The 25204-nt window shown below is 37.8% G+C and overlaps 1 protein-coding gene across 5 annotated transcripts in view; it reads left to right on the top strand.

Moving 5' to 3' along the window:
* Positions 1–25204, top strand: part of CPLANE1 (ciliogenesis and planar polarity effector 1) — a 138124-nt gene that overhangs the window by 42434 nt on the left and 70486 nt on the right. For all 5 annotated transcript variants that reach the window (XM_032415152.1, XM_032415151.1, XM_032415155.1 and 2 more), the window contains 8 exons: positions 54–271; positions 2163–2327; positions 6112–6250; positions 7181–7290; positions 7449–7607; positions 7727–7835; positions 9632–9932; positions 12071–12974. In XM_032415152.1, the coding sequence (XP_032271043.1) occupies positions 54–271; positions 2163–2327; positions 6112–6250; positions 7181–7290; positions 7449–7607; positions 7727–7835; positions 9632–9932; positions 12071–12974 (2105 nt within the window). The remainder of the gene's footprint in view (positions 1–53; positions 272–2162; positions 2328–6111; positions 6251–7180; positions 7291–7448; positions 7608–7726; positions 7836–9631; positions 9933–12070; positions 12975–25204) is intronic.

The following is a 25204-nucleotide window of genomic DNA, read 5'->3' as shown; positions in this document are numbered from 1 at the left end:
AGGATCAGCATAATATAAATTTTAACTGTTTTACCTAATTTTGTATTTGGTAGATCCCATTGAAGAAGAAGATGTAAATCTGCTATTTGGTTCAGTGCAAGAAGTACTGAAAGCAGCAGTTATGGCTGATGCAGATATTCTGTCAGAGACATTTCAGCTTCTGGTAAATTCTGCCAAGGACTTCAGTAGGAGGCTGCGGGGCTTAGTGCCGGTCGGCTTGTATCTTCCGGCTCCTCCATTGTATTGTCCTCAGCCAGCCATTCGCAGTGAAGTAAGCTTAGTGCTTAATCTTTTAATTAATTTAAAGTTGATTTTGTCCAAATTTTAAAATAATCAACTTGATAATAATTATCAAGTTAAGAATGCAAGCTCTGAAGACAGACTTCCAAATCCCAGCTTTGCTGTTTATTAATTGTATAATCTTAGGCAATGTACTGAATTACTTAAGTTTCCTTATCTGTAAAATGCAGATGATGATAGTACCTGTAATAGTATTATTGTGAGGATTAAATGAGATATCCTGTAAAAGCTTTTACCTTAGGGCCTAGGACACACAGTAGGTAGTCAATAAATGTTAAAATTATTGCAATAATAAAAGAAAATCAAGAGGGCGCCTGGGTGGCTCAGTTGTTAAGCGTCTGCTTCCGGCTCAGGTCATGATCCCAGGGTTCTGGGATCGAGTCCCACATCGGGCTCCCTGCTCGGTGGGAAGCCTGCTTCTCCCTCTCCCACTCCCCCTGCCTGTGTTCCCTTCTCGCTGTGTCTCTCTCTGTCAAATAAATAAAATCTTAAAACAAAAGAGAGAGTTCTCTATATCCAGGTTTTAAAAAAATAGACATTTGTTTAGGGTAACAAATAATGAATGTCAGAATTTAGAAGCCATACATTATTTCAGTCTTTTATTCACCTCATTGTCTGCCTCTTTGGAAAGACTTTATTTATTTATTTATTTTTTATTTGATAGGTCATTTTTTTCTCCTGCACTATTCAATTGATAGTTCTGTCATAAATAGCAATATGGTGTTCCTCTCAGGAACTTTTTCTCTGCTCTCATGACATTACAATTAGCTGGTTTTAAGATTTAAAGTATTAATACAAATTATTTACTTATAAATTATTTTAACATCTGATTAATATTTTGAAGTGATTCTGATATTGTTTCTTTACTACTTACTGTTTTAGTATTAGCAACTTCTCTGTATCTAGTTTTTTCTTCTTTTTTAAGAGTTTTTATTCTATTATTTGTTATATTTAAGATTATGTTTCAATAGGTTAAAATATTTCATTTATTGTTATTTCAAATGTAATATGTTATATATGGAAGGGATAAATAGACCATTGTATTCTCAGTAATTGGTCTTTTCTGTCACATCTGAGTCTTCAGTATATTGGCTTAGAAATTAGAAATAGCATTTTAAGGTATTTTTGGAATATGCTATGCTAATATTAGTTTGAGTGGTTATGATCCTTAGTAGTGATTCATTTTATTAAAATAATCCTCAATGGTAGGATTTCTAAGTATCACTCTAAATCACTTTATATCAATTAGAACTCTTTGGGTTGGAAATAATAGAAAACTTGGTCCAAATTGGCTGGCATAATTAAGAAGCCCAGTAGTAGGGTAACTTCTGACTCAGTTATGTTAGCATAGATTGGAGCTCTTCCTCTCTAGTTTGTTTTCTAAGGTGTTAGCTTCAGCTTAAGGCTGGCTCCCTTTGTGGGAGCAGGGTGGCCACCAGCAGCTTCTAAGGATACCTTGTCCATGTCCAGAGGGAGAGGGAAGGGGAGAAAGAAAAACAGTAGAAGTATTTCTCCCCCAGTATTTCTCTCCCTCAGAGTACTGAGATTGACTCTTGGCTAGGGAGAATGCAGGGTTCTGTTTGGCAGTCCATTAGTACCATTGGAGTCAGGAGTGGTGGGTTTTAACTGTTGTAGGGAAGACTTGGGTTTAGGGTCAGTTTAGCCCTTTACACCGAGATGAGAGAAATATTTCCTTGACACTAGAAATAGCTATAGTTGAAATCTCTGAGGTCATCCCTCAAAATTTCCCTTATAAATCTCCAGGAACATTTTCGTTTGAGAAACACTATATTTATTTTCACTTTAACCCTTTAAAATTTCATATTACTAGCTATTAAAATTAATTGTTTTATTTTCTTCAGGAAGATGGTGATGATCTTCTTTTAAAAGCTGAGAAAGAGAACCGCCAAAAGGTGTCTGGAATCCTTCAACGGGTCCTCTTGCTTTTCCGGGCAGCTCGGTGTTCTTTTCCTGTGGCACAGTGGTACATCTTGCAGTTGAGATGGGCGAGAAAAGTCATGCAGAAGGTTTGGAAATGTCTTAGTCACTTATGTGCTATGTTAAACTATTTAAATCTACTAATGTTTATTCATATTTACAAATACTTAGAATCATGACATTTTCCCAAGGAATCCTACCCTATAAATCCATAGATTTCAGGTTTGTTTATAATAAGCAAGCCTGTCATCCCCTTCTACACTGACTTCAGCTGAGCCATAGCTGCATCCTTACCTGATGTGCGGCCAGACGGGACATCTGCTCATATGTCCCTTATCCAGCTGCAAGTCCTTTGTAGGCCTGTTGTCTGTCTCTGTGAAATGTGGAAATAAATATTATTAGCCCCGAATATCTTTAATTTGGCCCTTGATTAAATGTTTTTGTTTTTAAGTAGGCTCTATGCCCAGTGTGGAGCCCAACACGGGGCTTGAACTCAAGACGTCAGATCAAGACCTGAGCTGAGATCAAAGAGTCGGATGCTTAACCGACTGAGCCACCCAGGCGCCCCAGCCCCTGGTTATATTTAAAACAACAATTTACAACTTTTTTTAGTAGGAACCTTTAGAGAGACTTTGAGAAGTTACCAAGTTGTTTTTGAAAATTAGACTTTTTTTTAGAAAGAAAGGTTTGTAAAATTTGCTTACAGCTACCATAAAAATATAACATGAAATTGTACCCTTTCTGTATCTTGTCATCCCAAAGTTGTTTTTATTTTTTTTTTTATTTTTTTATTTTTTTTTTAAGATTTTATTTATTCATTTATTTGAGAGAGAGAGAGAGAGAGAGAGAGCACATGAGAGGGGGGAGGGTCAGAGGGAGAAGCAGACTCCCCGCCGAGCAGGGAGCCCGATGCGGGACTCGATCCAGGGACTCCAGGATCATGACCTGAGCCGAAGGCAGTCGCTTAACCAACTGAGCCACCCAGGCGCCCCCCAAAGTTGTTTTTAAAGCATGTTTACTAAGAAGGGCGAAGAGTTTTCCTGTGTTATTGAAAGATTGGTTTTAATAGTTTCAGGATCTACTGAGCCTGTTTATTATAGGAAACTTCATTTTAAAAATTGTTTAAGTAAACAGTTTTCTACAATGAAGTTGAAAATTAGATTTGCATAGAAGTTTGATTTTACGTACAAATCCTGACAGTAATCTCACTTAATCCAGCTTTAACTAATTTAGCTAGCGTTAAGACTTTAGTGACATAGCTGAAGACATGCCTCCTAGGAATAACAGGCCATCGACTAGAGCCTTTGTGTGTAGTCATTGCTGCTCTGATTGCCCAGTGCCTCGTGTGACTTGTGGCTTATCTTTAAGGCTTGTTGTCAACCCCTGGGCTATATACAGAAGGACCCGTAAATTCCCTCTAATTCACTATTCCTCCAATTTATATGATAGTTTTATTGTTAGCCCATGAATTTATTGATCTTGGGAGAGATACCAAAAATGTGGAGATCCATTCTTACAGAAATATTAATGATTTATAAGTGATTCCCTGTATTGCTGTATTCCCTACCTCCTTCGTTTACACTTTATTGGGCATATAATCTAATTACAAATTTGGTTGTAGTAAATTGATGTTTTCTAAATTGGTTGGAATGGTGGAACACTTGTTGCTACCAAAATTATAAGGTCTTTATTTATGAAAGCAAAAAAATCACATTTCTCATTAAGTTGCATACCAAAATATGGACTGTTGCTGTAGGAATCTGAACGCTTGACAGGGAGCAGAGATCGGATTACAAGAAGCTCTTGCGTGTGGCTAAGAAGTTTGTGCTGGTTGTTAGCAAGAGGCTTCCCTTGAGCAAGTGATCCAAAAGACAGCAGGGCGAAAGCTATGATGCCTTTGTGATTTATTCCCAGAAATCAATACAACCACTTCGTATTCTGTTGATTAGAAACTAGTTACTTAGAATGATCTACACTCCAGGTGAGGGAAGTTAGGCTCTACCTCTGAAGGGAGGAGTCTTAAAGGATTTGTGGACATATTTTAAAACCACCATACTCTTATGCCAATGTTAACAATAATTCCTTATTAATATCTAATACCTGGTCCATAATAAAATTTCCCTGATTTTGAAAATTTTTTTTTTATAGTAGGTTTTTTGGAATCAAGGTCCAACTGAAGTTCACCCATGTTTGGTTATGAGATTATAGGAAGGACTATATTATCAAGTCTGACTTATAAGAATCAACAGACTTACCCAGGATCAATCTTTATACCAATGATTTCAAGGATATAACTAAAAGACACAGGTGAAACCTGCAATTGCATATGTTGTTCCCAAGGTTTTTCTTGCTGTGGAAGAATGTGATCTGGCCTCTGTTTAACATCATGATGCAAAAGAGTATCAGTTACTGAACATCTCCTTTTTTATATCTCTTTAATTATATAGCTTGTGTGACATTTTCAGTGAGCCATACTCCATAAATCCATGCATGCTACGTTTATTTATAATAACCAACCTAGCTAGGCTCTGTACATCTAGTAAATACTGTTCAATTGTTTGACAAGAAGTCTGTCATTAGCATGCTTACAAGAGGATTTGATAAGATCATGTCTTTATGGAAGTGAATAGAAGAGGGAGAAAGTAGATTACAAACCTGCTGCCAATCCTTTTGTTTTCAGGTTTATGTCTCTTAGATTCCTTTTCTTTTATTCTGTAGCAGTTTCCTTTAATTTCTTTTCCTTGTTGATTTGTAGAGAAACATGGTAATTTGTCCTGTACCGTATTCTCCATGTGTTTGATAGTTTATCCATTTAGTATCATTTAATTTATTCCTCTTTCATTTTATTTCCCCATAAACTAGTAATTACTCTATACTCATTGAGGTACAGAGGCTTGATCAGGTTCACATTTTCTTAGAAATGGGTCCTTCATAAATGGTATGGTATACTTCATATATATGGTTGTGTGTCACATGATATGATGTGTCACATGATATGATGCAACCATATGCAACCATGCATATGGTTGCATCATATCATGTGACACACAGGACTTTTTATCTCACTTTTAGTGATGGTGAGAGGGATTCATGAGTTTGGGTTGTGTTTTACCCACTCATGTTCTCCATCAGCCCAGCAACTTTTTACCTAATTGAACATTTATTGATTATCCTTGCTGGAGTCATTACTTTATTAGGAGTTGCCAGATGGTGACTTTCTAATTCTGTCACTTAAGTTTTTTAAAAATTATATAGGTAGATATAACTTTTGTCATATTTATTTTTAGGTACTGCACATAGTTTTGTTTTGGATGAGAGATACTTAAATATCTTTTTTTCCTTTATTATGCCTTTGGGGAAAGTCAGGACAAATAGCATTAAATTCTTTTTATACAGGCAAAACTGAGTGATGAAAAATATTTTATTGAAATCTTCTTTTCTCTTTTTGTGATCTAGCCTAGTGAATTTCTTTCTTTTTTTTTTTTTTTAAGATTTTATTTATTCATTTATTTATCAGAGAGCGGACAAGCAGGGGGAGCAGCAGGCAGAGGGAGAAGCAGGCTCCCCGTTGAGCCAGGAGCCCAATGCGGGACTTGATGCCAGGACTCTGGGATCATGACCTGAGCTGAAGGCAGATGCTTAACCAACTGAGCCATCCAAGTGTCCCTAGCCTAGTGAATTCTTGAATTAAATTTGTGAGCTAAGTTTCTGAAAGTACAGCTCATTTCAGGGGTATTTTCTTACATAGTATAGGAACCATGCTGTGTTTTCTATTCTATATGGTTTATCTTACCTGCCTTGTTTGTTCCTTTATAGCTTCCTCAAAAATAGATTTAGATCACTGATAATTAACATATTCTGTCATTCTTTCAGATTCGAATGAAAGGGTCCCTTCCTTCATTGAGTCCTTTCCCTCAGTCATTACTTAATTACTGTAAAGGAGGTGTAGCATTCTTTCGACCTGGAGCAGCTGGAGACCACAAGCTTGATGAAGTTTCCATTAAAGCAATAGGTTTGTCCAAAATGAACTGCTTGCTTAGAAATTAGGCCTAAATATTAATAATGATATAATATAAACAGTTGATATGGGGAAGTTTCTATACAATGGAATACTATATTGGCAATGAAAAGACAGTTATGTGTATGTTACCACCATGGAAAGATAACCAGGACACATTAAATGAAAAAAAGACCTAGGTTCAACACAGCATACATAGTATGATTATATATGTCTTTGTGTACTTTTATTGCTTTTAATTAAAAAATTTTTAATAGTGGAAAGTATGTCTCTAGTATTGAAAAATTTTATTTTTTTATTTTTTTTTATTTATTTATTTATTTTTAAAGATTTTATTTATTTATTTGACAGAGAGAGACACAGAGAGAGAGGGAACACAAGCAGGGGGAGTGGGAGAGGGAGAAGCAGGCTCCCGGCAGAGCAGGGAGCCCGATGCGGGGCTTGATCCCAGGGTCCTGGGATCATGACCTGAGCCGAAGGCAGACGCTTAACGACTGAGCCACCCAGGCGCCCCTAGTATTGAAAAATTTTAAACTTAGTTGCCTATCATAAGGGATTTTCCAAATAAATTAACTATACAGTATTAAGTAGAGCTGTGTGTATTGGTTTTGAACATTATCTACAATACGCTATGAAGCTTAAAGCAAGTAAACTTCTAGTAAATAGAGTAAGTTATTTACTCTAAAAATGTTTTCAATATTTTTATGCAACTGCCCATGCATGAAATATTCTAGAATAATGTACATAAAAATTCTGAAAGGATTTTCATGACTTTTATATAAGGTGTTGTCAATGAACATATGTTTCTTTTATAATCAACAAAATAAGGACATTTATTTTGGGGAAAAAACGAGCAGGGATGAAGTTGTTACTATATGAATGTATATACTCATCCAATTTTTCATATTTGCATTCCTGATTTAGGTTGCTTCAGAGAACTTTGTGCTCTGTGTTGGATGCTACATATTCGTGATAAGTTATCCTATAGTTGCAGGCAGTATCAGAAAGCAAGAGAAAATGTGGAGGGAAAAAAGGTATTTACTTGCACAAGAATAAGGGAAATGAACAAACATTACTTGGGAAATTATTGCTTGGTAGAAGATTTTACTGTTAATAACAATCTTTCTTTTGAACTCATCCTGATCTTTCCATCTAAATTGAAAAGGAAATGTATTTCTCAATATCCTTTTAGGACCTCGAAGTGGAGTTTGATTCTTGTATGGTTGAGCACTGCCTCAGTGCAGTGGAGTGGGCGTACAGAATGCTGCCCTTCTCTCGGTTTTCTGATATTGAGGAACTTATTCAGGATCTAATTTTGAGCCTTATTGGAGAACTGCCGCCAATCAGAAAGGTAATGTGAATGTAGGTGAAAACAAACTAAATGAAAATCAGAGACTTTAAAGGATTTTTGCTTTATTTTAATTAAGAATGATGTTGCTCATAAAACTCACTTTTTTAATTTTTCTGAAGGTAGCAGAAATTTTTGTGAAAGCATTTCCCAATCCTGAAGACATAAGGGTTCCTTTAAGAGAAAAATATCACTCTCTTCAACAGAGACTCAGACACTGTGTTGTGAAAGGTAGTATTTGTCATTTCTTAGATATCTGATAGATGAATTATGGAAGATTCTCGTTTTCTTTTGAAAGCATGTAATTTCTAGTGCTTATGTCTTTATGCATTTCTCCTTTCTTTGAAGATAGTATGAAAAGGCAGAAATAAGCACTCCTCCATTACCAGTTTTGCTTTGGAACCAGACAAAGCTGACTTCATGTCATGGCTCTGTCAGTTAATAACTGTGTGACTATAGGCAAGTTTCTCAGTCTCTATGGGTCTCATTTCCTTATTTGTAAAATGGGTATAATAATACCTACTCTATGAATGTGTAGTAAAAGAGGATTAAGGGGCTCATGGGTAACTCAGTCAGTTACGTGGCAGACTCTTGATTTTGGCTTAGGGTTGTGAGATTGAGTCCCATGTCGGGCTCCTCGCTGGGCGTGGAGCCTGCTTAAGATTCTCTCTCTCTCTGTCTGCCCCTCCCTCTGCACGCTCTCTCTCTCTTTCTCAAAAAAAAAGAGAAAGGATTAAATAAGATATATAAAATGAGCACATTGCTCTTTGCATAATGCAGATATTTTATTGAAAACTAGTATTCTTGGGGTGCCTGGGTGGCTCAGTCATTAAGCATCTGCCTTTGGCTCAGGTCATGATCCCACATCTGGCTCCCTGCTCAGCAGGAAGCCTGCTTTTCTCTCTCTACCCTTCCCCCTGCTTGTGTTCCCTCTCTCGCTGTCTGTCTAAATAAATAAATAAATAAAATCTTAAAAAAAAAAAAAAGAAAACTATTCTTCCTCTTCCTTTATGGTTATTTGTATTGCTAATTTTATCCTATACATTCAAGATGCCCTTGTGGAAATTTTTTTTCTTGTGGTTAAAATATACATAATATAAAATTTGCCATTTTTAAGTATACAGTTCAGTGACATTAAATACATTCACATGTGGAAATTTTTAAAGAATTCAAATTACCCTCTTTTTTAATAACTATAGTATTTAAGTCTAGTTATGTCCTGTGATTGTACATTATTGCATTAATATATTTCTGTTTTATATTTTTCTTTATACTTTTTTGACATTCTCTAAAATGTCCTGCTTATGTATAATAATGTTTAAAATTTTTTCTGTAGGCAGCCTTGAAAACCTTCCCTTCCTAATGTTTCCCGTTATTTGAAGTCAGAAAGGTGTTCTTGTTTCTTTGGCTAAAATTATACTCATTTTCTCTTATTTATCACTCGGGAATGGAAAAATTATAGTGATTCTTTCTGTAATTATCTGTCTGATTTTTTAAATAGTTAAATTCTTTTTAAAAAAGATTTATTTATTTGAGAGAGGGAGAGTGAGTGCAGGGAGAGGGGCAGAGGGAGAGGGGCAGAGGGAGAGGGGGAGAGAGAGAATCTCAAGCAGGCTCCATGCCCAGCGCGGAGCCTGAATGGGGCTCCAGCCCATGACCCCGAGACCACAACCTGAGCTGAAATCAAGAGCCAGACACTCAACCAACTGAGCCACCCAGATGCCCTGAAATAGTTAAATTACTTCTTAATTTTTTGTTTCCCAGGGCATATGGTCTTATGGAGTCTGGATTCTGTCCCTTTTATTGTTCTTTAATGGACCTTCTCTAACTTCTGCAATTCTGCTTCAAAATGCGAAACATAGCTTTCTAACAAATACTGAAGAAAGCATGCTCTGTAAGAATATGGAAATAAATGTTAGTCATCAGTTGGATTCCGGGTTCCCAGGAGGGACTGGAATTGGGTTCCCCTTTGTCTTGAATGGAAACATTTTAATTTACTCTAAGGCCTTTTGTTTTTTCCTTTATAGGTCCCCAAACTGAGGAAATGATGTCTGTTATTATGCATTCTATTCATAAAGTGAGAGTGAAAGCCCTAAAACGTGTGCAGAGAAATATAGGTTCTTTTGAGATGAATATCTGGGAACCAGTTGAAGAAGAAAAACCAGCTGAGGTTCCAGGTTTTGATAGGTTTTCCCTAGGAACTAGTTTGAGCAGGAGCACACTCACCGAACTGGGGAATTCTCTAGTCCACAGTGATGCAGATACAGCAGACACCTTCTCGGAAGCTTTGTCAGTTGAAGAAAAAAGTAGGATACGTGTCTATCAAAGGTACAGTTGAGATCTCTCTCTTTTTTTTTTAGAAAGATTTTATTTATTCACTTGAGACAGATACAGAGAGAGAGAGCATGAGCAGGGGGAGAGGCAGAGGGAGAGGGAGAAGCAGAGTCCCCGCTGAGCGGGGAGCTAGACATGGGGCTCGATTCCAGGACCCTGGGATCATGACCTGAGCCGAAGGCAGACGCTTAACCATCTGACCACTCAGGTGCCCCCAGTTGAGATCTCTTAATGGCAAGCATTCACTTCCTTTGGAAAAAAATATTTTCAGTATGTTCATGCAAGAGAGAAGCTGATTTCTTGTCCCTCACTGATGGCATTGTTAACAATATGAATGATAGTGCTACCCTCCCTGACTCACAAGGATGTTAGGAGTGTAAAATGAAACTGTACATTTGAAAATTCATTAAAAATATTATTGAGATATGAAATGATTTTGCTACCTGATAGTATAAAATCAGGTAAGTAGATGAAATTCTAGAGTCCACTGGGGGGCATTTAGTTTAGTGTTTTTTTTTTTTTTAAGATTTTATTTATTTATTTGAGAGAGAGTGAGAGAACACAAGCAGGGAGAGAGGGGCAGCGGGAGAGGGAGATACAGACTCCCAGCTGAGCAGGGACACTGGGATCATGACCTGAACCGAAGGCAGACGCTTAACCACCTGAGCCACCCAGGCGCCCCATTTTAGTTTTTTTAGTAATCTTTAGATTAAATAATTTAGGATTATTGAGTTAGCAATATTATTTTTAAGGGTTTCCAGGGAAAGGAAATTGCACATTCATCTTTGAAACTTGTCTATAAATTGTCTAGAAATTTTTACCGTTTAAACTTCTGTTACTCTAGGTAAATTTTTTTCTTTATAATTCCATTATCTGCTATGCAGTTTATCCTTTTCGTGACTGAAAGACTATATAATCAACCATAATCTTATTTAAATGAAATGATTTTATCTACTTCAAACATAAATGTCTGCTTAAATCATACCTAATAGTATTATAAATGGTGTGTGCTTGTTTCACCAAACAATTTTGGTGGAATACACTGGAGGCTGCTTACTGTGCCTTCTTAATAAGAAGAGACATGACGCCTTCAGTCCAGGTGCCTTAACACGAACCCTTTATTTCTTTTACTGAGGGAACTAGGGATCTGTTCTTCCCTAAGGATCATGTTGAAAGGAAACAGATTTAAAAAGTAATTATGATTGGCAGTTAAAGGGTTTGCCTAACAGGTTTAGTAGCAGCAGAAAGTTTAGAAAAAATTCCCAACTTTTGTGTAGTACAGTCTTGAGGGCAGTCCTGCTTGTTGCACATTGTACGGGGAAAGCTGAAAGGGGCAGATGCAAAAAACGAGAAACCATAAATTAAGATGTATATTGGTGGCTTATGATTTTTATTGACTTTATATTCCTAAATTCTGACCTATTAGTGGACCTTTTTTTTTCCAGAAAAAAATTCATATTTTTATTTTTATTTATTTTTATTTTTTTTAAGATTTTATTTATTTATTTGAGAGAGAATGAGATAGAGAGCCTGAGGGGGGAGGGTCAGAGGGAGAAGCAGACTCCCTGCTGAGCAGGGAGCCTGATGTGGGACTCGATCCCGGGACTCCAGGATCATGACCTGGGCCGAAGGCAGTCACTTAACCAACTGAGCCACCCAGGCGCCCCAAAAATTCATGTTTTTAAAAGTGAAATTTCTATAAACACATTTGTCTTTTTTTTTTTTTTTTAAGATTTTATTTATTTATTTGACAGAGAGAGTGAGCACAAGCAGGGGGAGCAGCAGGTAGAGGGAGAAGGAGAAGCAGGCTTCCCTGCTGAGCAAGGAGCATGATGCAGGGCTCGATCCCAGGACCCTGGGATCATGACCTGAGCTGAAGGCAGACTCTTAACTGAGCCACCCAGGTGCCCCCATTTGAGTCTTTTTTAACACAAATTTCCCCCTTTTGGTATTAATGTGTTATATTTTTTAAATCAGAATGTTCATTTAGTCTAACCCCCTCATTTGAAAGGCATTGACCATTATATAAAGATATATGATTAACTCAGTGGAGAAAATTTTTGTTGTCAATTCTAACATGTGTTTTAGTGATTAAATCTTTAATTTTGTCTTTTTCAATTTTTTTTTGCTAGAGATGCACCAAATCATGTGGAATTAACATCGATTGATAAGTCCAATGAAAAAAAGAAGATATGTAATCAGAAAGAAAATCTTGAAAGAAAAGATCATGAAAAGTTATTACAAAATGCACTTCCTGTAATAGGTGTTTGGGAATTTGAACGTGATGATGATGAATATATTAAATTTCTTGATCTCTTCTTGAGTTATGTTCTTGAAAGAGACCTACTTGATTCCAAGGATCCTGGCATTCCATTTCTAACCAGTTTTTCTGGACATCTTAGAGAACATGAACTTAATTCTTTACTTTTTGATGTACATACAACATTAAAACGACGTCAAGGCAAAACCAAAAGCCAGAATGTGTTTAGAGCTGGCTCCTGCTTTGTTGCTTCTGAGTCATATGAGTCTGAAAAGTCAGAAAACCAAGCACTTTCAGCTTCAGTACCGGTTACTCAAGAAATCTGGCCATTTTTAGAGAACCCTTTGAATGAAGTCGATAAAAAGGAAGGGACAAGTGGATTGTTTGGTTTAAAACAAAAGTCAGTTTATAGAATACAAGATGACAGTTCAGAGAAACCTGTAATCCAGAGATTGTCAAACCATATTTTTTGGACTCCCAAGTCCAACAAAACTAGAAGATGTATTTTTAAAGCAATTCAATGCAATGATGTTAACCCTCAAGAAGATCTTCCTCTAGCACTAAACAACACATTTAGCAGTATAAGAAGGCTGCTGGAATGGATGATAAGGTGGTCTAATAAAAGACTGCTCTGTGATCCTAGTCTCACTGAGTTATCCTGTGAATATAGTCCCATCATTCGTGTAAAGACCTCTACAGCTGCCATTCTTACATCATTGTGGCTTTTGGAACAACCATATTTTGCTACATATAAGGCAAAAAATGCCATTTTTAAGGTAAGTACTTGAATTCTTTATTGTATTCAATTGAGAATTCTCATTGTAGATTAAAACTTTTTTTATATTTCTCCATCTATTAAAGAGTCATCGAGTAACAAAGTTAATGACAGTGTTGATTATAATCTGCATAACCAAATTTTTTTTTCTTCAAGTGATTCCTTTAATTCTCAAAAATAATTAGGGTGAAATGTTTTCCTAGAGGCTTTAAGGTTTTGAGGTTTTATGTGTGTTTATAAAAAAGAAAAAGGAGGAAAAAGGAGATAATTTTAAGTAATACTACGAGTGGTATTGCATTTATATTCTTTCTCTTTCAAGTTTCAGGTTAGTTCAGATGAAGGACTAGGCCTCTACACAGTTTTTATTACTGGTGTCTCATCATATGCATTAGGGGATCATTTTTCTTATAGTCTTGACTAGAATTTAGAGAACAAAACCTAGAAAGGCAGATAGGTATCAGTAGAGAACTTAGTGCTTATTAGCTATTTTTTCTTTTCTCTACCCAGTGGCAACTAGCGGGCTGGTCTTTTAACCTGTTTGCAAGAACAAAATTTTTACATAAATATCTTTTGATTGAGTTGTTGCTATTGCACTGGAAAAAAAACTATGGAGATGAACTTTTTGGAAAACCAATTTATGTATGGTAAAGTAGTTGGGAAATGGACTTTTTTAATATTTGGAGAATTCCAATAGTTCCTAATTTTTTCTGTTTTTTTTTCCCCTCAGCTTTATTGAGGTATAATTGGCAAAATTTTAAGATATTTGAAGTATACAGTGTGATGATTTAATAGACATATACATAGGGAAAGGATTCCCCTCACATACTTACTTTTTTTTTGGTGAGACATATAAGTTCTACTCTCTTAGCAAATTTCAGGTATAGTTACCATAATTACATTAGCTCCTCAGACCTTATTTACTTTATAACTTAAAGTTTGTATAGGCATACCTAGTTTTATTGCACTTTGCTTTATTATATGTTGCAGATACTGCATTTTATACAAATTGAAGACTTATAACAACCCCGCATTGAGCAAAATCTGTACCATTTTCTAATAACATTTGTTCACCTCGTGTTTCTGTCACATTTTGACAATTCTTGCAATATCTTAAACTTTTCCATTACATCAAAAGTAAAGAATTAAGTTCTTAAACTTTTCCATTATCCGTATATTTGTTATGTTGGTTTATGACCCGTAATCTTTGATGTTACTATTGTAATTGCTTTGGGGCACCACGAACCATGCCCATATTAGATGATGAACTTCATCAATAAATGTGTACGTTTTGACTCTACCACCAACTGGCTGTTCCCCCATCTCGCTCCCTCTCCTTGGGCCTCCATATTCCCTGAGACACAACAGTATTGAAATTAGTCCAATTAATAACCCCACAATGGCTCCTAAGTTTAGTTCAAGTGAATCTCACTTTAAGTCAAAACTTAGAAACAATTAGGCTAAATTAGGCTTAATGAAGAAGGCACGTTGAAAGCTGAGATAGGCCAAAAGCTAGACTTCTTGCAACAAATAGTTAGCCATGTTGTGAATGCAAAGAAAAAGTTCTTGAAGGAAATTAAAAGTGCTAGTCCAGTGAACACATGAATGATAAGAACATGAAACAGCCTTATTGCTGATATGGAGAAAGTCTTAGTGGTCTGGATGGAAGATCAGAGCAGCTACAACATTCCCATAAGCCGAAGCAAGGTCTAGTCCAGAGCAAGACCCTGACTCTTCAGTTCTGTGAAGGCTGGGGAGGTGAGGAAGCTGCAGAAGAAAAAATTGAAGCTAAGCAGAGGTTGGTTCATGAGGTTTAAAGAAAGAAGCCATCTTCATAACATAAAAGTGCAAGCAAGATGAAGTAGCAAGTGCTGATGTAGAAGCTCCTGCGAGGTATCCAAAAGATCTAGCTAGAATAATTAATGAAAGTGGTTACACTAAACAACAGATTTTCATTGTAGACAAGATAGCCTTATACTGGAAGAAGATGCCATCTAGGACTTTAATAGCTAGAGAGGAAAAGTCAATGCTTGGATTCAAAGGACAGGCTGATTCTCCCACAGGTGCCATTAGCTGCCCTGTTCATTAGCATACAAACAGAGGCAGCTGCTGTGGGCAGCTAACTGGACCCCACTTTTTGCTGAGCTTTACATAAACTCCAAGCCCCTGCGCATTTGTGCAACTGCCCTTCTGGGATAAACTGGCACCAGCCACAGCACAGCAAGACCCTCCCACAGAGGACTAGCGTGGGTCCGTGCCAGGTCCCTAAAATTTGTGGAGTTTTGAAACCCAGCCGGTGTGCCTGAGATAAAACAGGAGCACTGTACCACCAGGTGGGCAGATGGCTCAGACACAGACAGGGTGAAAGCAAGGATCTGACAGAAGCCTGGGACACAGGAGGGGAGATTGTTTGCTCTTCTGTGAGAGCTTCCTGAACAGGGGTAGGCATGAACTCCCCTCTCCAGGGACAAGAGAGCAAGCTGATGCCATTTCGTCCTCCCCCTCCCCCCCCAGTCAGCACAGATGGACTTCAGTGAGCAGCATGGCACCCCATAGTGGAGGCTTGAGCCACTTACACCAAGCCCCACCTCTCTGCACTCTGCAGGTGCTTCTGAACTAGGGCAAGTGTGCCTGAGAGAGCAGCAGCTGCCCCGTGCCCCCCTCCCCCATCAGAAGATCAGCACAGACCCCCCCCCCACATGCATTAAGCCTACTGACCATAGAGTGTTACAAAGCTTAAGGTCTAGGGGAAATAGGATCTAGCCCCTTTCTTTCTTTCAGCACATGCAGGGAGGGGCAGAGGGGAGGGAGAGGTAGAGAGAATCTCAAGCACTACGTGCTGAATGTGGGGCCTGACATGGGGCTCAGTCCTCCAACCCTGAGATCATGACCCTAGCCAAAATCTGAGTCAGATGCTTAACCGACTGAGCCACCCAGGCGCCCCAGACCTGGCCTCGTTTAAGCAGACTAAAACACACCTAGTTAAAACTCGCCACACCCTGGACAGAGTCCAAATACTCCCCACTGCAGGAAAGGAGAAACTCTGCAGAGGACCTACCTGAGGGAAAGAGTAGCCAAAACATAACAGCAGGGTGCACATAGCATACACTAGAAACACTTCATGAAGCACCAGGCCTTGGACAGTATAGAACCTCTTCTTAATATAGCTGTTACTCTCAGGAGCAGGAAACATAGCTGGCTTTCATAACACACGGAAGAGAGACCTAGACAAAATGCCAAGATGGAGGAATTCACCCCAAAGGAAAGAAGAGGTCACTGCCAGGGATATAATCAAAACAGAAGTAATATGCCTGAACCGGAATTTAAAACAACAATCCTAAGAATACTAGCTGGGCTTGAGAAAAGCATAGAAGACACCAGGGAGTCCCTTAGTGCAGAGATAAAAAACATAAAAACTAGTCAGACCGAAATAAAAAATGCTATAACCAAGATGTAAAATTGACAGGATGTAATGACCACAGGATGGTAGAAGCAAAGGAATGAATAAGTTATGGAAAATAATGAAGCTGAAAAAAGAGGGAAAGATTCTATCATGAATGTAGACTTAGGGAACTCAGCAACTCCATAAAGTGTAATAATATCCGTATCATAGGAGTCCCAGAAGAAGAAGAGAGAAAAAGGGGCAGAAGGTTTATTTGAGCAAATTATAGGTGAAAACTTCCCTAATCTGGGGAAGGAAACAAACATCCAAATCCAGAAGGCACAGAGAATTCCCCATCAAAATCAACAAAAGCAGGTCAACACCAAGACATATCATAGTAAAATTTGCAAAATACAGAGATAAGGAAAGAATCCTGAAATCAGCAAGGGAAAAGAAAACCCTAACGTACAAGGGAAGACAAATAAGGTTAGTAGGTCTCTCCACTGAAACCTGGGAGGCCATAAGGGAGTGGCATGATATATTCAAAATGCTGAATGGAGAAAATATGCAGCCAAGAATACTCTATCTAGCAAGGCCGTCATTCAGAATAGAAGGAGAGAGAAAGAATTTCCCAGACAAACAAAAACTAAAGGAGTTCGTGACCACTAAACCAGCCCTGCAAGAAATATTAAAGGGGACTCTTTGAGTGGGAAAGAAAGACCAAAAGTAACAAAGACCAGAAAGGAACAGAGACAATCTACAGGAAAAGCGACCTTACGGGTAGTACAATGGCACCAAATTCATATCTATCAATAATCACTCTGAGTGTAAATGGACTAAATGCTCCAATCAAAAGACATAGGGTATCCGAATGGATAAAAACAAAAACAAGACCCATCTATATGCTACCTACAAGAGACTCATTTTAGACCTAAAGACACCTGCAGATTGAAAGTGAAGGGATAGAGAACCATGCTAATGGATGTCCAGGAAAGCTGGAGTAGCCATACTTATATCAGACAAACTATATTTGTGTGTGTGTGTTTAGAATGAAACTTCTTTTAAAATTTAAATTAAATTAGCCAACATAACTAACCAACATCATTTTTTTCCCAAAGATTTTATTTATTTGTCAGAGAGAGAGAGCGCACACAAACAGGGGAAGGGGCAGGCAGAGCAGGCAGAGGGAGAAGCAGGCTCCCCGCTGAGCAGGGAGCCCGATGCGGGACTTGATCCCAGGACCCTGGGATCATGACCTGAGCCGAAGGCAGATGCTTAACCGACTGAGCCACCCAGGCAACCCCAACATCGTTAGTTTTTGATACAATGTTCAGTGATTCATTAGTTGCATATAACACCTAGTGCTCATCACATCACATGCCCATTAATGCCCATCAAACAAACTATATTTTAAACAAAAAACTGTAATAAGAGATGAAAGTGGGCACTTTATCACAATAAAGGGATCTATCCAACAAGAAGATCTAACAATTGTAAATATTTATGCCCCCAACTTGGGAGCACCCAGATATATAAATCAATTAGTAACAACATGAACAAACTCATTGATAACAATACAGCAATAGTAGGGGACTATAACACCCCACTCACAGCAATGGACAGATCATCTACATAGAAAATCAACAAGGCAGCAAGGGCTTTGAATGACATCATGGACCAGATGGACTTAACAGATCCATTCAGAACACTACATCCTAAAGCAGCGGAATACAGGTTCTTTCCAGTGCACATGGAAGATTCTCCAGAATAGATCACATACTGGGTCACAAATCAGGCCTCAAAAAGTACAAAAAGATTGAGATCATACCATGCATATTTTCAGACCATAATACTATGAAACTTGAAGTCAACCACAAGAAAAAATTAGAAAGACCACAAATACATGGAGGTTAAAGAATATCCTACTGAAGAATGAATGGGTTAACCAGGAAATTAAAGAAGAAATACAAAAAATACATGGAAGCAAATGATAATGAAAACATGATGGTTCAAAACGTTTGAGATGCAGCAAAAGCGGTCATAAGAGGGAAATACATAGCAGTACAGGCCTACCTCAACAATCAGGGAGAGTCTCAAATACACAACCTAATCTTACACCTAAAGGGGCTAGAAAAGAACAGCAAATGAAGCCTAAAGCCAGCAGAAGAAGGGTAATAATAAAACTAAGAGCAGAAATGAATGATAGAGAAACATAGAAGCAAACAAAAAAAAAAACCAGAACAGATCAATGAAACTAGGAGCTGGCTCTTTGAAGAATTAACAGAATTAGTAAGCCCCTAGCCAGACTTATCAAAAATAAAAGAGAAAGGATCCAAATAAATGGAATCATGAATAAAAGAGGTCACAATCAACACCACAAAAATACAAACAATTATAAGTGAATATTATGAGCAATTATATGCCAACAAATTAGGCAATCTGGAAGAAATGGATACATTCCTAGAAACATATAAATTACAAAACTGAAACAGGAAGAAATAGAAAATTTGAACAGACCCATAACCAGCAAAGAAATTGAATCAGTAATAAAAAAATCTCCGAACAGGGGCACCTGGTTGGCTCAGTCAGTTAAGTGTCAGACTCTTGATTTCAGCTCAGGTAACGATCTCAGGATTGTGAGATCGAGCCTTGCATTGGGTTCTGCACTGGGTGTGGAGACTGCTCAAGATTCTCTCCCTCCCTTTCCCTCTGCTCCTCCCCTCTCCCTCTCAAATAAATGAATAAATAGATAAGTAGATAAATAATAAAATAATAAAAAAAAATCTCCCAACAAAGAAAAGTCCAGGGCTAGGTGGCTTCCCAGGGGAATTCTACCAAACATTTAAAGAAGAGTTAATGCTGTTCTTTTCAGAGTGTTCCAAAAAATAGAAATGGAAGGAAAACTTCCAAACTCATTCTATGAGATCAGCATTACCTTGATTCCAAAACCAAAGACCTCACTAAAAAGAATTACAGGGCAATGTCCCTGATGAACATTGATGCAGAAATTCTCAACAAGTTATAGGGGCGCCTGGGTGGCTCAGTTGGTTAAGCGACTGCCTTCGGCTCAGGTCATGATCCTGGAGTCCCTGGATCGAGTCCTGCATCGGGCTCCCTGCTTGGCGGAGAGTCTGCTTCTCCCTCTGACCCTAACCCCTCTCATATGCTCTCTCTCATTCTCTCTCTCTCAAATAAATAAATAAAATCTTTAAAAAAAAAAAAAATTCTCAACAAGTTACTAGCAAATCGAATTCAATAGTACATTAAAAGAATTATTCACCATGATCAAGTGGGATTTATTCCTGGGCTGCAAGGGTGGTTCAGTATTCACAAATCAATCAACGTGATACACCACATTAATAAAAGAAAGGATAAGAACCATATGATCCTCTCAATAGATGCAGAAGAAGCATTTCACAAAGTACAGCACCCATTTTTTTTTCTTTTTTGGAAAAAATTTTTTAAAGATTTATTTATTTTAGAGAGACAGCATGAGTGGGGGGAGGAGCAGAGACAGAGGGAGAGAATCTCAAGCAGACTTCCGGCTGAGCATAGAGCCCAATGAGGAGCTTGATCCCACAATCCTGAGATCACGACTTGAGCCAAAATCAAGAGTTGGATGCTCAGCCAAGCCACCAAGATGCCCCAGTACACACACATTCTTGATAAAAACCTCAACAAAGTTGGCATAGAGGGAACATACCTCAACATCATAAGGCCATATATGAAAGAACCAAGCTACTATCATCCTCAATGGGGAAAAACTGAGAGCTTTTCCTCTATGGTCAGGAACAAGACAGGGATGTCCACTCTTACCATTGTTATTTGACCTAATATCTGGAAGTCCTAGCCTCAGCAATCAACAAAAAGAAATAAAGGGCAGCCAAATTGGCAAGGAAGAAGTCAAACTTTCACTATTCACAAACGACATGATACTCTAGAAAACCCAAAGACTCCACGAAAAAATTGCTAGAACTGATACAGGAATTCAGCAAAATTGCAGGATATAAAATCAATGCACAGAAGTCTGTTGCATTTCTATACAACAGTGATGAAGCAGCAGAAAGAGAAATCAAGGAATCAATCCCATTTACAATTGCACCAAAAACCATAAGCTATCTAGGAACAAACCTAACCAAAGAGGTAAAAGATCTGTACTCTGAAGACTATAGAACATTTATGAAAGAAATTGAAGATGACACAAAGAAATGGAAAAGCATTCCATACTCCTGGACTGAAAACAAATATTGTTAAAATGTCTATACTACCTAAAGCAATCTACACATTTAATGCAATTCCTATCAAAATACCAACACCATTTTTCACAGAGCTAGAACAAACAATTCTAAAATTTGTATGGAACCACAAAAGACCCTGAGTAGCCCAAGCAATCTTGAAAAAGAAAACCAAAGCTGGAGTCACCACAATTCCGGACTTCAAGCTATATTATGAAGCTGTAAGTATGGTACTGGCACAAAAACAGACCCATAGATCAATGGAACAGAATAGAAAACCCAGAAATGGACCCACAACTATATGGTCAACTAATCTTCAAGAAAGCAGCAAAGAATATCCAGTGGAACAAAAGAAAGTCTCTTCAACAAATGGTTGGGAAAACTGGACAGCTACATGCAGAAGAATGAAACTGGACCACTTTCTTACACCATACAAAAAAAAAAAAATAGACTCAAAATGGATGAAAGACTGAAATGTGAAACAGGAATCCATCAAAATCTTAGAGGAGAACACAGGCAGCACCCTCTTTGACCTCAGTTGCTGCAACTTCTTACTAGGTACATCTCTGGAGGCAAGGGAAACAAAAGCAAAAATGAACTGTTGGGACTTCATCAAGAAGCTTCTGCACAGCAAAGGAAACAATCAATAAAACTAAAAGGCAACATGCTGAATTGGAGAACATATTTGCAAATGATATCTGATAAAGGATTAGTATCCAAAATGTATAAAGAATTTATCAAAGTCAACATCCAAAGAACAAATAATCACCAATCAAGAAATGGGCAGAAGACATGAACAGACATTTTTCCAAAGAAGACATCCAGATGGCTAACAGACACATGAAAAGATGTTCAACATCACTCATCATCAGAGAAATACAAATGAGAAGCATGATAAGATACCACATCATACATGTCAATGGCTAAAATTAACACAGGAAACAACAGATGTTGGCAAGGATGCAGAGAAGGGCACCCTCTTACGCTGTTGATGGGAATGCAAGCTGGTGCAGCCACTCTGGAAAACAGTATGGAGGTTCATCAAAAAGTTAAAAATAAAGCTACCCTACAACCCAGCAATTACACTACTAGGTATTTGTCCAAAGGATACAAAAATACTGATTCAAAGGGGCACATGCACCCTGATTTTTTTTTTTTTAAGATTTTATTTATTTGACACAGAGAGACACAGTGAGATAGGGAACACAAGCAGGGGGAGTGGGAGAGGGAGAAGCAGGCTTCCCGCAAAGCAGGGAACCCGATGTGGGGCTCGATCCCAGGACCCTGGGATCATGACCTGAGCCGAAGGCAGACGCTTAATGACTGAGCCACCCAGGCATCCAACACCCCGATGTTTATAGCACCATTATCAACAATAGCCAAATTATGGAAAAAAGCCCAAATGTTCATTGACTGATGAATGGATAAAGAAGATGTGGTATATATATTCAATGGAATACTACTCAGCTGGAGGGGAGGTGGGCAGTGGATGGGCTAAATATGTGATGGGTATTAAGGAGAGGGCACTTGTGATGAGCACTTGGTGTTGTATGTAAGTGATGAATCACTAAATTCTGCTCCTGAAACCAATATTACACTATATGTTAACTAACTAGAATTTAAATAAAAACATAAAAAAAAAGACATGATTAATCAAATAAAAAAATAGGGGCACCTGGATGGCTCAGTCAGTTGAGTGTCTGACTCTTGATTTTGGCTCAAGTCATGATCTTAGGGTCATGAGATCAAGCCCCTTGTTGGGCTCCGCTGTCTGTGTGGAGTCTCCTGGAGATTCTCTCTCTCTCTCTCTGCCCCAACCCCACTCACACAATCAATCAATCAACCAGATCTTTAAAAAAAAAAAATAAAACAGAAGAAAAAAGGACAGGCTGACTCTCTTCTTAGTGGCTAATGCAGCCAGTGTCTTTAAATTGAGGTCAGTGCTAATTTACCATTCTGAAAATCCTAAGGCCCTTAAGAATTATGCTAAATCTACTCTGCTTATGCTCCATAAATGGAAAAACAAAGCTTGGATGTCAGCCCATCTGTTTACAACATGGTTTACTGAATATTTTAAGCCCACTGTTGAGACCTCTTACTCAGAAAAAAAAAAAGTTTTCTTTTAAAAGATTACTGCTCACTGACAATGCACCTGGTCATCCAAAAGCTCTGATGGAGATGTACTGGGAAATTAATGTTTCATGCCTGCTAACAACTACATCTATCCTATAGCCCATGGATCAGGAGTAATTTTGACTTTCAAGTCTTATATTGAAGAAAGTCTTACATTTCATAAGTCTATACCTGCCATAGATTGCTGATTACTCTCATGGATCTGGGCAAAGTAAATTGAAAACCTCCTGGAAAGGATTCACCATTCTAGTTGCCATTAAGAACATTCACGATTCATGGGAAGAGGTCAAAATATCAGTATGAACAGGAGTTGGGAAGAAGTTGATTTTAACCGTTATGGATGACTTTGAGGGCTTCAAGACCTCAGGGGGTGGGTAACTGCAAATGTGGTAGAAATAGCAAGAGAACTAGAATTAGAAGTAGAACCTGAAGATGTGACTGAATTGCTGCAATCTCATGATAGAAATTTAACAAATGAGGAGTTGCTTCTTAAGGATGAGCAAAGAAAGTGGTTTCTAGGGATGGAATCTGCTCCTAGTGAAGATGCTGTGAAGATTGTTGAAATGCTGACAAAGGACTTAAAATATTGTATGAACTTAGTTGATAACACAGCAGCAGGGTTTGAGAGGATTGACTCTGATTTTGAAAGAAGTTCTACTGTGGGTAAAATGCTATCAACAGCATCCCATCCTGAAGAGAAATTGTTTGTGGAAGGAAGAGTCAATGAATATGGCAGACTGCTGTTGTCTTATTTTAAGAAATTGCCATAGCCACCCCGTCCTTCAGCAACCATTATCAGTCAACAGCCATCAACACTGCGACAGGACCCTCCACCAGCAAGAAGATTATGACTCCCTGAAACTCAGATGATGGTTAACATTTTTAAAGCAATATAGTATTAGTTAAGGTATGTACATTGGTTTTGAAGACATATGCTATCGCATACTTAATAGACTACAGTATAGTGTAAACATAACCTTTATATGCACTACACTTGGAAACCAAAAATTTCATTGCCTTGCTTTATTGCAGTATTCACTTTATTGTGGTGGTCTGGAACTGAACCCACAATACCTATCAGGTATACTTGCACTCTTGTACTAACCTCTCCCTATTTCCCCCACTCCCCAGCTCCTAGCAACCACTTTCCTATTCTCTGTTTTATGAGTTTGATTTTAGATTCCACATGTAATTAGTGCCATGCAGTATTTGTCTTTCTCTGTCTGGCTTATTTCACTCAGCATATTGCCCTCCAGGTTTATCCTAGTTAATGCAAGAGATGGGATTTCCCTCCTTTTTAAAGGCTGAATAATATTCTATTATGTATATGTACACCACATTTCTTGATCCATTCATCTATTGACAGACAGGTTGTTTCCATATCTTGGCTATGGTTGACTAATGGTGCAATGAACATGAAAGTACAGATAATTCTTCAAGATAATGATTTAATTTCCTTTGGGCATATACCGAAAAGTGGGATTGCAAGATCATATTGTGGTTCCGTTGTAATTTCTTGAAGAGCCTCCATACTGTTTTCCATTGTGGCTGTACTGGTTTACATACCCACCAACAGTGTACAAGGGTTCACTTTTCTCTACATTCTCTCCAGTGTTTGTTATTTCTTGTCTTTTTGGTAATAGCAATCCAAATAGGTGTGAGGAGATATCTCATTGTGGTTTTGATTTGCATTTCCTTGATAGTGATGTTGAGTACCTTCTCATGATTCTGTTGGCCATCTGTAAGTCTTCTTTGGAAAAATGTTTCTTGTAGCGTCCTTGTCCACTTTGATATAAAGCTAATGCTAGCCTTGTAAAATGAATTTGGGAGGGTTCTCTCTCTCTTCAATTTATTAGAAGAGTTTCAGAAAGATTGGCATTAATTCTTTAAATGTTGGATAGAATTTGCCAGTAAAGCCATCTGGCTCTGGGGTTTTCTCTTTTGGAAGGTTGTGATTACTGATTCAATCTCTCTACTCATTATTGATCTGTTCACATTTTCTGTTTTTCATAATTCAGTCTTAGTAGACTGTGTTTCTAGGAATTTATCAAATTCTTCTAGGTTGTCTGATTTGTTGGCTTCTAATTGCTCATAGTGGTCTCTTATGATCATTATATTTGTGTACTATCTGGTTGTAGTGTCTCCTCTTCCTAAATTTATTTGCTTGAGTCCCCTCTTTTTGAGTCTAGCTAAAGGCTTGCCTATTTTGTTTATTTTTTTTTCCAAAATCTAGCTCTTAGTTTCTTTGATCTTTTCTCTTGTCTTTTTAGTCTATATTTCATTTATTTCTGCTCTGATCTTTATTTCCTTTCTTCTACTAATGTTGGACTTAGTTCTTTTTTCTAGTTTCTTCAGGTATAAAGTTAGGTTGTTTGAGATCTTTCTTTTTTCTTTTTTTTAATTAATTAATTTTTCAGAGTGATCGAGAGAGCGTGAGCAGGGGGAGGGGCAAAGGGAGAGGGAGAAAGAGAGAAGTACACTCCC

Source organism: Phoca vitulina, unplaced genomic scaffold (genome assembly GCF_004348235.1).
Source record: "Phoca vitulina isolate PV1807 unplaced genomic scaffold, GSC_HSeal_1.0 scaffold17, whole genome shotgun sequence".
NCBI lineage: Eukaryota > Metazoa > Chordata > Mammalia > Carnivora > Phocidae > Phoca > Phoca vitulina.
The sequence above is the reverse complement of the archived record's forward strand: the minus strand, read 5'-3'. Positions and strand labels throughout refer to the sequence as shown.